Here is a 16047-nt window from a genome sequence, read left to right as displayed (position 1 = left end):
CACAAGTAAGACAATAACCAATGGAAACACATAAAAATCAACCAATCGAACACTTCATCATGAAAGAATGGTGTACAAGGGCAGCTATCTAAATGAATCACGCTGCCATAAAGTCTCTGTAGTCTTGGATTACCATATTGAGATTGATACCATACTAACGGCTGAGTGAATTTGCCTTGTGTTATGTGAATGACTTGAATTCATCGAACGTTGCCGCACATATTTACATAACGTTTGATTACAATTATTATATTTTTACAATATCTTTTTTTTTTGATCTTTTTGAACAACAGTTATGTTATATTTTTATCAACATTTTATCAAGTGGGGCCCTACTGGATTAACTGAACAGAAGTTATCATCAGGACTTGTTGTCCCTTCTGTAAATGATATCATATAAAATGTCACGATTTCTAGTTTGTACTTAAAGTATTGATGTCAACATAAACAAGATAAGAATGAGATAAGTTCATGTTATAAGATTATTTACCATGATAGGTTTTGATAACCCCCTCGAATTCCATCAGAAGCGGCAGTAGAACAGTCCACATATTGGAGGGTGGCGTGTCTTCATATGCGTCCTCTTTGGTGTTATCACGAACCTCAAACTTGAGGTTGGTTCCTTTTCCGTTACTGCTCTGACAGTAACTGATTTTAACAAGTACAATCTCCTCAGTGTGCTCGGCAAGTACTCCCCCTCCCCATTGTGCCAGATATTTCAAATTGTTCTTTTTCTTTTTTTGACAGCGAACACTAATGATTTCAAACAATCCCGGTGGCATGTACTTTGGAAATTGTAACAAAGCTACTAATTTTTTCCTGTTTTTGATTTTGTCCCATTTTTCCAGGCAATCCTTGGATTCATCTACTTTTCGGAGCCAGGGCATGAGTATTTTGGTCACTTGGATATTACCGTCTTCGTCTGGATCAACATGGAACCTGTATGTGTTGTCCTTCCTTCTTTGAATGGGATAACCGACCTGGAAAGCGTCGATGAGTAACGTTTCCACAATGCTGAAAGGACCGTTGTCGTCCATAGGAAGCAGATGTCCCAAAATTCCTCTCAGCAACTCGGATTCCATGATTCCCTCTTCGAGAAGCAACTTCTTGTAGCGCTCAAAGCGGTTGATGCTGAACCCGATAGCCTTGAATGAATCATTTGTGTCGTAGTTAAGCACAGCCATCTGATCATGTCTGTAAACATGTCTGAGCAGCTCAAATAACCAAGAGGGTCTGATGAACACATACTGGGAGAGGACAGGGTTATTAGCAAACCAGATGACTCGACCAGTCTCATGGAGATAGCAAGTAATATCCTTCATCATCCTCTTCATGCCAAATTTATCAGTGATTTCATCAAAGAAATCGTCGTATTTCATGATTGGCACAATCATTGTATTTCCCTTTTCTTCAATATAGTTTTGAACTTCGACCCAAAATGTCGGTACAACAGACATAACGTCCGGGAAAAGTCTTTTGTTGTTGGCCAGTTCGTCCAGAGCTGATCGAAGCTGATCATATCCAACGTACTCCTTTGCACTTGTTACAATGAGTTCTGTTTGTATCTGAAGTGTTTCCATACAGGAGAGTAGTCTCTTGAGAGCGATAAGTTGATCCGAGTGAGTTGCCTTGATTTCGGGAATAGCGTCAATCTTTGCTATTCGTCGCTTGATGAGGTTCTCATGTTGCTGTCTGAAGGTGTCTAATCGTGCTTTTACATCGAATGTTATCTGCTTCAGACGCGACTCTGACACAAGGTCACTATGTGTTCCTACTAGTAGTACGACCAGTCTGTTGGTTTTTGCTATCATCCAGTCAAACCACGATCCGATCATATCGTCGAACTTGTTCGACGAGTATTGCTTCATGTTAAAAGTCAATACTGCAATGGAAGGTTGCTCTAGGAATACGTAATGGGGATACAGATAGAAAGGATCACCACAAAAATCCCAGATGCTGAACTGCAAATACTTGCCCTGCTCTGCCTTGTGCTCCTCGTAGTCTATCCGCATGTCATAAGCCTCAACACCTGCATTGATCTCACTCGCATTGTCTACTAGTCGACCTTGCTGATCTACTAAAGACTGCACCAAGCTCGTCTTACCACTCTTTGTAGAGCCTAGCACCACCACTTTCACACCTCTATACACCGTGGCGTTAATTCGCGCCTCGTGCATGTACTGAAGAATTGAACGCATCCCGGTAACATCCGGAGGAGGAAACGTCAAAGGATTGTCGTCAACAAACAAATCCTGATCAGGATTCCGCTCTAATTGTTTCATGGCGTTCATATCAAGTTTTTTTATTTGGTTTTTACTCAAGTCTAGTTTTATAGACATTTGTAGCAGATGACCCGGGAAATTGGTGATGTCGTTTTCTGATAAGTCCACATCGGACACCCAATGTTTATTGTGAACTCTGACGTTGAAGGAGGACACTTTTGTGATTTTGTTGTGACTAGCATTCAAAGCATCCAGTTTTGGTAACATGAACACGTCCGTAGGTAAAACGACAATTTTGTTACAGGACAAATCCATGTCCTTCAAGCTTTTCAGTTGACGTACATCTGTTCCTATATCCCGAATGTTGTTATTGCTACATCGGAACACTTCGAGCTTTTTCATGTGGCTAATGTCTTTGAACACCCCTGAGAGCTTGTTGTGGTCCACGACCAATATTTGAACACGTCTTGATTTTTCGAGACCTTTTAATGATTCTATGTTATTGTAACTTAGGTCTAACCGTGATAAACACTTCAACTTCTTCAGTGAGGCCGGTACCCGCGTTAGCCGGTTATCAGTTAGGTTGAGTTCAACAAGGTTTTCCAGCACCTTCATCGAATCTGGAAGTCCTCCGTCGGGAATGCAGTTATGACTCAAGTCCAATTTTTCTAGGTTGACGAGTTTGTTTACTAAGTGATCTGGAACAGATTTTATGTTTAAACTTGGTATCATCAATCTCTTTATAGTCTCTGCCAGGTTTTGAACATTTTCTATGGTTTCCTTCTCCAGGTCGAAGAGCCGAAGAGACACTGCTTTTTCGCGTTGTTTTGTTGGCAGGCGCTCCGGATGCATATGCCGGGCACCTTGGAATCCCATATGCGACATTGGTCTTGTTATTACGAGCACTGGTTCTATCAAAGATTTGATGCGCTTTGGCTTTCTATGTGCATATGCTGTTGTGGTAGTCCCACTAAACTTTTGCTTCCTATGCATTTTCATTGGTCCACTTATTTTGTGACGTCACCTCCTTCGAATCGCTGAGAGTTACCTCCCCTCGAATCTTTCGTCGATCTAATATGATTTCTGTGTTTACATCCTGCAATGAAATGAAATAACATCATTAATAAAATTCGAAAAACGTTTGGATGAGGTGATCGCAGTAGAAAGCATCTGTCACGATTTTGTAAGGGAGTTCAAATAGATCTTTAGAATATGCCTATGCTTTCCTGTTTTTACCTAAATAGAAATAGATGCTAAATAGAAAACTTGCAGTGTTTCATCTTTCTCCAATGCGGTAGCATTTGTCAATATTATACAGAAATAAGATAATGTAATAATGATATGTTTCGTAATGAAGTTAGACCAAAGAGTAAATAATCGTTAGAAACTATATTCATATCAATGAAATGATGTAATATCTCCTATATTTGTCATCAATGTGAATAGATGACTAAACGCCAGCTTCAAGAAAGACATTGATATAAACTCTCTGAAATTGCAAATGAATTATTTCTGAAAATAATCGGTTAAATGCTGCTTAAAAATATACAGTACCTCGAACGTGTGAATGAACTAGTACATACATTCCAAATGGTGTACATACTGGCTCCCACACATAGGTTCCAATATTTACTACAAACCAATGTAGAGGCCAAATAAACCCGAGACATTAGACGCCAGTAACACAGAACTCAGGTTATACACCTCAATGCTAGTGTAACGTATACCGTAGCATTCCGTGTGCTACCAACTCCGACTTCCCGTATATAGATTGCATATTGTTAGGTTGGGTAGGACGTTGTAGCAGATAGATCTCCTACAACTGGAAAAAGAATCATACTGCATATTTGACACCGTGTCAATTCTGGAAATTAACCTTGGAATAGTATTGACATGAACATAATATTATAAGTTTATGTGAGTGCCTTACTATATCACTCAGTATCCAAGTAATCATGAAGGTTCCATTTTCGTTAAGTTGGCAGCAACGTGCACTCAAATATTTACTGAAACCCCTTAAAGCTTTTTAAACAATAGCAGACGTCCTTGGTACTGCATATAACTTACGGCAATGCTAACTCTGTGAACAGTCAGTGTCCTGGGAATACCGTATACAATATCAAATTCATACAATGTATTCTAACAGTGAGGTTCTTATTTGTTTTCTGAGTGAGTAGGTACATACAAGTGCAGTAAAGACGATTCTTTATCTAGCTGTAAAAACATGTGAAACTAATCCCATAAAATAATATTTGTTAGGACTAAAACGTGCTCAACCTCAATCGGAGATTAAAAAACTCTAATTGTACAAATGTTTGCCATTAAATTGTGTTTTAAATACCCGTGCATCGGTCACAGGTCACAGGTCAGCTGCCAGATGGACCTAATGGTATACAATCTGTCTGATCAGAGAGATAAATACAATTAAAATCCGCACTGTTTCACATTTAATTCAGTACGACACGATACTCATTCAAGTTCCAAATACTGACAGGTTTATTATGGGACAAATCGGCAAAATGTAGAAAGCTCATCCGTCATGGAAGCTTACAGTGTATTACAAAGGTAGGAAAAGGATGCTTATTTCAATCCTTTGCACTTTGAAGTTAGATAATTTTAGTCATAAAATAAATGTATGATTTCTTTAATTTCAGTTGAAAATATTTTAAAAGATTTATGTTTTTATTTAAACACATGTGTTCGTATGTCCTCAGTATACGATTTCGATATTTAACGTAAATTTTTCGTGATTTTACCTCTTATTTCTTATTCTGAATACACCAAAACGTACGACCTGTGTCCAGGAGCTGTGCAAACCAACATCTCTCCCTTTCGGGAGAATACAAACAAGCCATCCAAATCGACTCCCAGTATACCTTTATGTGCGCTATAGGATTCCCAATCGATGAGATTGACAAACAATTTATTGTCAGTATTGACTGTTATTTCCAGGATACTGTCACAAAATAAATTTAGATGTTTTATTACTCAAATCTATCACTTAAAATAAAAATTTCGTGATAAATATGCCTTTATCAAATAAAACGTTACATTACATGACGATCTATCAAATCAAGTTTCATAAAATAGTGTTAACGATGACAAGAAAACATACCTGATGTCTTGAGAACGTTACAGCCTTGTTTGACACACCTGCCACGCATCGACCAGTAGCCAGGTAATCATAGCACAGGTAACGCTCACCTGCTTACACACCGGTCTTAAAGTTTATGTCTCAGGGTTTGTCGTGATTACAAAGATTATCAAGTATTTGATTTATTTTAAATACTCTATTGGATCAGGTAAACAAGACTAGGTTTATAAGAATGGCAGGAGTTTGTAGGAGCGATAACCCGGTGGCCTTAAATGTTATCGGATTTGATTTATTGTTGCTCATGTATATAAGTTTTCTTTTCAGATTAATTTATTTTATAGAAACAATGCTCGTAAGAAACAAATTGCCTTCAATGAAAAGCTGCATGCTAAACCGTTTAGTGTACGTCTATAGCGGATAAAACGGTAAAATACGCTAGTCAATGTAAAAAGAAAACTATTTGCTTGCTATCTGGTCTGTAATTTACCTGATACTTCTGAGCTTGATGGAGGACTTAAGAACTGACTATTGGTATGTGATGTATGAATACAAATGCTTAAACGGTTTATTTCATTTCATCAAATTTTAGAGTACCAACTGAAAAGAAAATCATATTAATTCCATACTTAAACTTCTCGCTAACCATATACGGCTCCTCTGGGTCAGAGGGGTCTTACTGCTAATTAAGGTCAATGGCATGTCGTTTCCTGTTAACATATTAAGTGTCGGTAAACCTGTCAAAACAAAACGCAATGTTGCTTCATATTGTTACAGCGGGTTATATAGTCGTATGTCGCCTATCACCTCTAACCGATAACTTACACTAAGGGCGGAAATGTTAACATATCACCCGTCTCTCTGGTTGCCTACACTATTAGATTGCTATTTGGCGACATATCTCGATATTTTCTGACAGCTAACTTTACTGACTCGGCACATTGCGGTATTGTGATATTGTTTGCTTGACATTTTCGAAAGCTCATGAAACAAGTGTTCAATTACTGTTTGTGTTCAATAACTGTTTGTTTTCAAAACAGACAAAGCATTACATCCTTCAATACCTCAGAGAAGGTAGCACTTTGTTTTGTCTGATAGGAAAAATCAGTTATTGAACTGGCGATGATAATGAATGTTATCCATCATCATGAGTACTAAGTACATAAAGCAACATCAAGAACAAATCTTTTAAAGCCTACCTTCATGTTGTCGTTTGATTAAAAGGCAATCACCAAATAGGATTTATATCAATTCCAAAATGATGTCCACAATGCGAGCTGATGTTTGATAGAAACACTTTATAACTCAAATGTCATACCGAAGTATATATACTAAAATATGCTAAGACAGAATCATAATTAAATAATAATTTGTCACCAATCTTCTTCATGTTGTTGGATCCAGTAGTACATCCCATGCACTTTGAATTATATCAGACAAGTGTCCTCTGTTTTCATCAGAGGTAGCACATCATATCATAGCAAAACGTACGGTCGATTATCTCTTTCGATATATTACCTGAACATCATATGAATCAGCACAAGGTCAATATCTTTCAAAAGAAGTCGACAGTGATATTGGAAAAATGTACATAGAGCAGAGTCTAAAACGGTTACTGCTTAATTCAGTTAAAGAAATTGAGAAACTGACAAAGGACGATAATGTTAATTCAATTGTCTGATCAAACTATATGCTATCTCAATTGATCGTCCGGGGGTATGGAAGTCGGAAGTCGCTTGTTACTTGAATAAAACACATTGTATACGGCCATTAAGTCACTGTTCTAATTGGAATACACTTCATTTACAAATCCGGCGTACTAACGTACCATAGTGTTTATAGGACGTAGATTTCACTTCTAATAAAGACCACTTCACTCCCTGTAGAGATCGACTGCCTAATGTAAACACCGTTCCTAGAACTACTTTAAAAGATCTTCTTCACGTTCAATGCAGACTGTCATCATATAGGTTTCTCTTCATCGCAGATCACATAAAGACAAAATTCACAGCAACGGTATTCAGTTCCATGATGAACGTTCGATCCAAATATCCATAGGTGTTTCATATATGTTATAAATGGCTTGTCTGATGGTGGTCTGGGCGTGAGAATAAGATTCTAAGGAGTCTGTCATGATTATATACTTGAAATCTGCCTCGACATGGGAGTGCAAATCCTTTTCCCGATGGTTCGTATATTTGTCTTCAACTGTAGAAAATCAATATTTATACACCAGGTGATATGTATACCGGTACATTGCTTTCCTTTACATCGATTCAGTACTCACTAAAGACAAGCGCCTGTCTGACACATATCACAAACGTCCATTCAACCAAGACACAAAGAAAGTCACTTTTGCATAACAACGCCAAACAGTGTCTATTTACCCGTACACTTTATAGACATAAACAGTCTGTTTCAGGTGTTGGCATTTAAACTCGTTAATGTGTTGTCTCCTTGACTAGAACCTATATAGGTCTACTAGTCTTTTTGTAACAGTTGTATTAGTTCTGTGTCATTTTCAATTGTATTCAAACCTACCAATCGGTATTGAATAATTGAAAAGAAAAAAAAAAAACATTTTAACTATTGGCCGATAAAATCTAACAATCTAAATATAACTGATATGTAAAACAAAAATCTACAACATTGAACCAGGATGTGATCTTCATTCATGTCATTTTTTCTACCTAATCACATGCCTATTTAGAATATATATGTGGTAGTAGATATATAGTAACAGAGATGTAAAAAATGGTCTTTTCAAACGACCATAAACTAGTTTGTGTAATGACTCCACCCCTATCGATCCGTATTGATAACCGTGGTTATACAGCATATGGCACATATAGGCATTAGTGCAAATGTGGTAAACACGTATCATACTATATAGACTTAGCCTTACCTTTGGCGGCTTTAGATTGGTATGGCGGCCTTGGAAAATGAACGTAGTTGTATAGTCTATATCCTATGTAGTAAGACTTAATGATTACAGGAAAATGAAACACGAGTCTATTTTACGTCAGACTCAACCTCGGAACAGAATACTGCTGACAAGGATTCGAATTTTAAGCAAGCATAACGTGATTGTCAACACGCAAAACTAAGTCTCCATTCCAAGAAAAGGCCCCGTATGTGAACAGAAACAATGAGATGACAAATAAAAAAGGCGGATATTGCAAACAAGGGTATATGAGGTGTGCTTAAGCAAAAGGACGCATAGACTGTCGGACAGACTGACGGACGGGCTGACAGACGGACTGACGGACAGACTGTCGGACTTGAGAACGGAGTAAAAACCTGTATTACAGCCCGGTAGTACTGATGAGGTCCTTATGAACAGACAGTAGGACAAGGGTTGGTGTACGTATATGAAAGTTATCAGTTAAACAATGACTGCATCATGATTTCTTATGGAGCTGTTTGGATAAGTGAATATACAATCTGGAATTATAATTAGCATACAGTTTGCGCAATACCTCATCACTAATTATTCATTAATAAATAAATTAATATAATACATGTTCATTTTAGGTGATTGGAACAGTATCGTAAAGGTTCTAATATAAAAGACAAATCAAATCAAAAGTTGTTAGATATATCCGGAGTCATCTATCATAAAGCTATCGGTCAATGTATTCAATTCTGCCTATGCAGCGTTAGCATGCTGTTCAGAGGAGCACATATTCATAGACAAATTCAATTAACGCGTACATTTGATTAAAGTCTATCTTCAAAAACTCACAAACATATGAACATTTCAAAATCAAACTGAATTAATTGATTAAGATAACGAAAAAATCCATCATAAACCTTAAGAAGTTTCTTTCACTAAACATTAATTATATTCGATCTAAATGACAGTATCGCAAGATTGGATAATTCAATTAATGATCAGTTTGTGCAGTGATAAAGAATGCTACACGCTGATAATACGGTATTGTGGTAAGGACAGGAGCTATTCAAAATAGCATAATACCTATCATGATGACAAGTACCTCAGGAAGAAATCAAGCGTATCTCAATTATTCAGCAATTGGTAATAACGAAACTCAAAAAGCGTACGTTCCCTACCTACATAACATCCCCTGTGTAATGTTTTTGAAATCCATATGTCTTTCACCAGATCAAACAGTTGAAATATTTTTGAAATATGTATATCTATAATGTCTCTTATTTATTTACAGCACTTAACGTTTTCGACACCATAGTGACAAAGATATTCCCTGTTCAAATAAAGCTTTGTAGAAATTATTTTTGGTTCAAATATTATTCCACACCAAATGAATATGTATTCTACTTCCCACCTAGTGCGTTTACTCTGTATTGCTAAATAAATATGTCCTTTTGAAATGCTCATCCAAACACAGTATGTCAATAGACACGACTTGGGCGTCGTTTTACAAAAGGAAACTGCTATAGATAATTTATCTTACAACAAAAGAAACAAGACATGTTAGCCACACAGAGATGTTATATCAATAAGTTCATTATCTAACCACTTGTATGTATGTAAACATAGTGTCGGGAAACATTATTAATGTATCTTGAGCAATATTTTCAAAGCCTGGCTTTCTTTATCTTTCTTGTGATTTGTTTAGTTAATCGGGAGTCACCAAGAGAGATACAATTTCTAGGGTTCAAAGAGATCAGCTGAATACATAAGAGCTCGACGACATTACATTGTGTAAAGGTTTTAAAATGATGGTGAACATTTTATTTATCTAATTTTCCCGATACTAATTCAATGAAGCATTTAAACAGCCGAGCATTGTAAATATCATAACGTGAAATTAACGTGACATTATTTGTATAACAGATGTTATTCCACAAGTACAATTTTAGATTTATAATGATCATATCAGAAGGCTAAACTCTTAGTATTTTGTAAACACTTTTGAGAAAAATCTACATATCTATATTAAACATCAGATGAGTAACCACTGGAAATCCAAAGAAGTGATACGCCTATTTAAATATTTTGTTTGTAAGTAAACATGTTCAGCACAACATGTCTATTTCATCCATTCAAAACTAATCAGTAGAATGAAATAGCAAACATTTAATTAAGTAAACAATCGAAAGGAAAAGTCACCTCTAAAATCCTTTCTACGTTTAAAAAAATTCTGGCTACAACAGATAACCTATACTTATACTAGTATTTCAAGTAAACCCTACCAGAATAATTTATACGCTACACCCAACCTACAATATACCATATATCCTGTATCCAGACTTATGTCAATATTGTTTACAAAAATGGCTGACAATAGAGCCTTCCCTGCGGTTTACGTACGTGGTTTGAACGTTGTTGGGAGGAATCAGTTTATATTACTATAGTGTGTTAAGATACAAAAACCATGTCTTTGAATACAATGCCCTATCAATATGAGCCGTTGATCTTAATTCCAGAGATTGTTTACACAGGTAAATGTGATATTATATTAGTTTAAGGAATTGTCTACGAAGTTTAATATCCCACATTAGGATCCGAACAATGCTGAGTACATAGACCCGCTTGATATGTTTTTTCTATTTTCTGTAGGAAACATAACACTCGTCAGAATATGACAGGTGAAGCACTGACACATATTCATGTGTCATGTCCACCAACTCGTGTAGAAATCACAACATCACCATTATAACATAGCGTAAGCCTTTCCAGCTCGGCTGGATTATTTCGTCATTATACGTTGAGAGTCACATGAGTGCAATCAATATCGATGAACCCTATGAGTAATAAACATAACATGCTACAAAGTCCTAAACAAGATCAGCAATAAAACACCAGCTTGTTCGGTGACTGAGTATAATGGTGAGGTTACGGACAATTGAACCGTACGGTATATATACCTAAGCATTTAGCAAAGAGCGGAGGATGTTAGGGTACCTCATTAGACATTGCATCAATGATATTGACTAAAACTATGATACGAAATACATGGAATGTGTTGGTAAGTTAACCATAAAAGACCAGATAATAATAGACATTTTAACAATAACAGTGATTGAGATGGTATTTAAAATTTGAATTTCCCAATTCATACTATAAGTTTTCATAGAACCATTATTTAATGTACATGCTATTTCTGTCCAAAATAATTATTATATAACGCTAAGTACAATATGTAGTGCAATTTATATTTATATAAACTTGTAATATATTGAAATATATATAGATGTATACAAAAATGTATACAGGTATAATGATACGTAGAATGTATACAGGTATAATCATATGTAGAATGTATACAGGTATAATCATATGTAGAATGTATACAGGTATAATCATATGTAGAATGTATACAGGTATAATCATATGTAGAATGTATACAGGTATAATCATATGTAGAATGTATACAGGTATAATCATATGTAGAATGTATACAGGTATAATCATATGTAGAATGTATACAGGTATAATCATATGTAGAATGTATACAGGTATAATCATATGTAGAATGTATACAGGTATAATCATATGTAGAATGTATACAGGTATAATCATATGTAGAATGTATACAGGTATAATCATATGTAGAATGTATACAGGTATAATCATATGTAGAATGTATACAGGTATAATCATATGTAGAATGTATACAGGTATAATCATATGTAGAATGTATACAGGTATAATCATATGTAGAATGTATACAGGTATAATCATATGTAGAATGTATACAGGTATAATCATATGTAGAATGTATACAGGTATAATCATATGTAGAATGTATACAGGTATAATCATATGTAGAATGTATACAGGTATAATCATATGTAGAATGTATACAGGTATAATCATATGTAGAATGTATACAGGTATAATCATATGTAGAATGTATACAGGTATAATCATATGTAGAATGTATACAGGTATAATCATATGTAGAATGTATACAGGTATAATCATATGTAGAATGTATACAGGTATAATCATATGTAGAATGTATACAGGTATAATCATATGTAGAATGTATACAGGTATAATCATATGTAGAATGTATACAGGTATAATCATATGTAGAATGTATACAGGTATAATCATATGTAGAATGTATACAGGTATAATCATATGTAGAATGTATACAGGTATAATCATATGTAGAATGTATACAGGTATAATCATATGTAGAATGTATACAGGTATAATCATACGTAGAATGTATACAGGTATAATCATACGTAGAATGTATACAGGTATAACAATTTGTAAATGTATATAAGATACGCTGAGTCGTGATTATGTAGAATTGTACAGATAATTAGGTCAATGGCTGTAGAATATGCACGTTAATCTGTTTATCGGTTGTAAGATATTCGGATCTTTATATAAAATTTGCAACTGCACCTAGAACATGTAACGTTATGTAGAGTTTTCCCATCCCTATTTTGTGAGTTTTGGCAGATGACTCTCTTAGCAAACATTTTTTAATTAAAAACGAAAATGCTGCTTCCAATATTTGATATTTAAATTCAATGGGCATGTTATTCTGTTTTATATTCCCCAAAGTTGATTAAACAATATTGTCATATCGTACACATCTGTTTCACCTAATCAAATGTATTATCGGTCCATTTGAACACGTGTGTCAAACAAAAATCCTTGAATTATAAACCTGTCAATCCTAATGTCAAACCGAGAGGTTAATCGAACAGAACCTGAACCTCTTTTGATACATACAACCCTACTATGCACTACTAGAGGTTATTATTATACGTCATTCAATCGTTTTTACTCTGACGATGACGGCGATGACTTTGTAGACGATTTTGACATGGATAGGCACAGGGTATCCCTAATTCGATGCTAACGACAACACTGATATATTACCTTCTCAAAACCTCGTAATAGTTACATTGCATGTAGAAACTCTAATATATTTCAGGTATTAGATAGGCAGAAATGGAACTATGAAATGTGATAAGTTTCAAGATTTTTTCAAACAAAATTCCTGTTATGGAATACAGGTCAAAATACACAAACCATGACAGTTAACGTTCCATCGTATCGACATTATAATTATACTGACGTTTATTGACACTAAGGCCTGTTATATTTTCTTTATCAATATGCATGGTAAATAAAGACCACGTGAAATACCTTAAATGTATTGAGATATATTGCATTGTGCTTAGTAATTATAGGAATGAAAGGCTGAAATGAGATCAAATGATAGTAGAAACGGTTTAAACTGATATAATCGATTAATCCCCAGTCGTAGGCCTAGATACAATAATTACTTGGTATTTTCTGTGTACTTGTGTAATGTCTCTGTGCTGACATGATGTGTTAGTACAGCCGGATGGGGTCGATATCAGAGTAATTGATTTGAACAGCATCACATCCTTTTTAAACGAGGGTTATTGAGTGTTTCAGACAGAGATGTAGTTGCTGACCTATTGCTATCATTTTCTGTATAAGTTGTAATAAGTTGTAGTGAATATCGTAACTGTTTGATCAGTATTATAGATATCGATGTACAACGATAAAGCAAATATAATATTCTTATATCACAATCATAGGAAGGATATGCATCAGATTAATCACTTGCAATGCATGTTACTGAAAACCAAATAATGTATGTTAATTAATTTCAGTTAAAAATCGTCAGTGTATTGAAACAAGTCTTCTCACACAAGTTCTCCCTCAATTGTTCAATACGACTGTGTGTATGGTTGTTCAACTTTGTTCAATACTGCTGTGTGTATGGTTGTTCAACTTTGTTCAGTACTGCTGTGTGTATGGTTGTTCAACTTTGTTCAATACTGCTGTGCGTATGGTTGTTCAACTTTGTTCAATACTACTGTGTGAATGGTTGTTCAACTTTGTTCAGTACTGCTGTGTGTATGGTTGTTCACCTTTGTTCAATACTACTGTGTGTATGGTTGTTCAACTTTGTTCAATACTACTGTGTGAATGGTTGTTCAACTTTGTTCAATACTACTGTGTGTATGGTTGTTCAACTTTGTTCAATACTACTGTGTGTATGACCGTTCAACTTTGTTCAATACTGCTGTGCGTATAGTTGATCAAATTTGTTCAATACTACTGTGTGTATGACAGCTCAACTTTGTTCAATACTGCTGTGCGTATAATTGTTCAACTTTGTTCAATACTGCTGTGCGTATAGTTGTTCAACTTTGTTCAATACTTCTGTGTGTATGGTTGTTCAACTTTGTTCAGTACTGCTGTGTGTATGACATTTCAACTTTGTTCAATACTACTGTGTGTATGGCAGCTCAACTTTGTTCAATACTGCTGTGCGTATGGGTGTTCAACTTTGTTCAATACTACTGTGTGTATGACAGTTCAACTTTGTTCAATACTGCTGTGCGTGTGACAGTTCAACTTTGTTCAGTACTGCTGTGCGTATGATTGTTCAACTTTGTTCAATACTACTGTGTGTATGGCAGCTCAACTTTGTTCAATACTGCTGTGCGTATGGTTGTTCAACTTTGTTCAAAACTACTGTGTGTATGACAGCTCAACTTTGTTCAATACTACTGTGTGTATGACAGCTCAACTTTGTTCAATACTACTGTGTGTATGACAGTTAAACTTTGTTCAGTACTGCTGTGTGTATGACAGTTCAGCTTTGTTCAATACTGCTGTGCGTATGACAGTTCAACTTTGTTCAGTACTGCTGTGCGTATGACAGTTCAACTTTGTTCAGTACTGCTGTGTGTATGACAGTTCAACTTTGTTCAATACTGCTGTGCGTATGACAGTTCAACTTTGTTCATTACTGCTGTGCGTATGACAGTTCAACTTTGTTCAATACTGCTGTGCGTATGACAGTTCAACTTTGTTCAATACTCCTGTGCGTATGACAGTTCAACTTTGTTCAATACTGCTGCGCGTATGATAATTCAACTAAGTCAAACCTAGATTACATTGCGAATTTCAATATGCATACTGAATGTAATCCATTTTTCGTTTTCTTCATACACAAATGTTACAATTAAAGAAACGTGCTTTTGGTGAAAATGAACACGAAAGTGTAAACAAAACCGAAACTCAAACGAATATAAAAATAATGAAGAACGAAGATGAACAAAGTAAAGATTTATACGGTGACCAACATGTGACGTAGTGACACTGATGTGCCCCCTACCAAACACTAGATCATGTATGTTTAAATATCTGATATTCGCACTATTAATCCTTTGTGAATGTATAACGTTTCAGTTAACTGGTTCTTGTCTTACCCATTGACCTCAGCATATATATCACTTGTACAACTTCTGTATACATACTCTGTGTATCAATGTCTGAAATGTATATCTTCCCATCAGGAAAGGGCTGTAATAGGTAATGCTGTACTGTAAGGCATGACAGAATTTTCCCTGAGCTATTGCTATTATTATACTTGGTGTTTCCCTGTTATATTAGCAATGTCATTCCTTGGGACAAGACGTTAAACTCAACGCTATAATCATAGTTTGTAAATATGGCCAGGGTCTGACCACCACGGTCAAGTTCTGGAATACGGGTAGTTATTGTATTAACGGATTCCACGGAAAAGAATCGATTAAGGTGTAAAGGCCTACCTAAGTATGGCGGGGGTTAGATTTACTTTGGTGGTGTCCAGTCATATTCAAGCATCAATATTAATCTTTGACAAATATGATAGATGTTCTCCTACTTAAAGAACAAACATTAGACGATTACTTTAAAATCCCAGTGGCTGTTTTCGCGTCTTTACAGCTCTGTCGAAAGTCAACAAACGC

General features: G+C 35.5%; 1 protein-coding gene across 10 annotated transcripts in view; it reads right to left on the bottom strand.

Moving 5' to 3' along the window:
• Positions 1-16047, bottom strand: part of LOC110463625 (malignant fibrous histiocytoma-amplified sequence 1 homolog) — a 47708-nt gene that overhangs the window by 7627 nt on the left and 24034 nt on the right. For 5 of the 10 annotated variants that reach the window (XM_021518395.1, XM_021518403.1, XM_021518405.1 and 2 more), the window contains one exon: positions 491-3318. In XM_021518395.1, the coding sequence (XP_021374070.1) occupies positions 491-3221 (2731 nt within the window). In that variant the 5' untranslated portion in view covers positions 3222-3318. Of the gene's footprint in view, positions 1-490; positions 3319-3776; positions 4162-5337; positions 5562-6512; positions 7805-8218; positions 8351-16047 lie in introns of those variants that run through there. The other 5 variants (XM_021518399.1, XM_021518396.1, XM_021518397.1 and 2 more) reach the window with 5 other exon arrangements.

This window comes from Mizuhopecten yessoensis, unplaced genomic scaffold, assembly GCF_002113885.1.
Source record: "Mizuhopecten yessoensis strain PY_sf001 unplaced genomic scaffold, ASM211388v2 scaffold10919, whole genome shotgun sequence".
Classification (NCBI taxonomy): domain Eukaryota; kingdom Metazoa; phylum Mollusca; class Bivalvia; order Pectinida; family Pectinidae; genus Mizuhopecten; species Mizuhopecten yessoensis.
The sequence above is the reverse complement of the archived record's forward strand: the minus strand, read 5'-3'. Positions and strand labels throughout refer to the sequence as shown.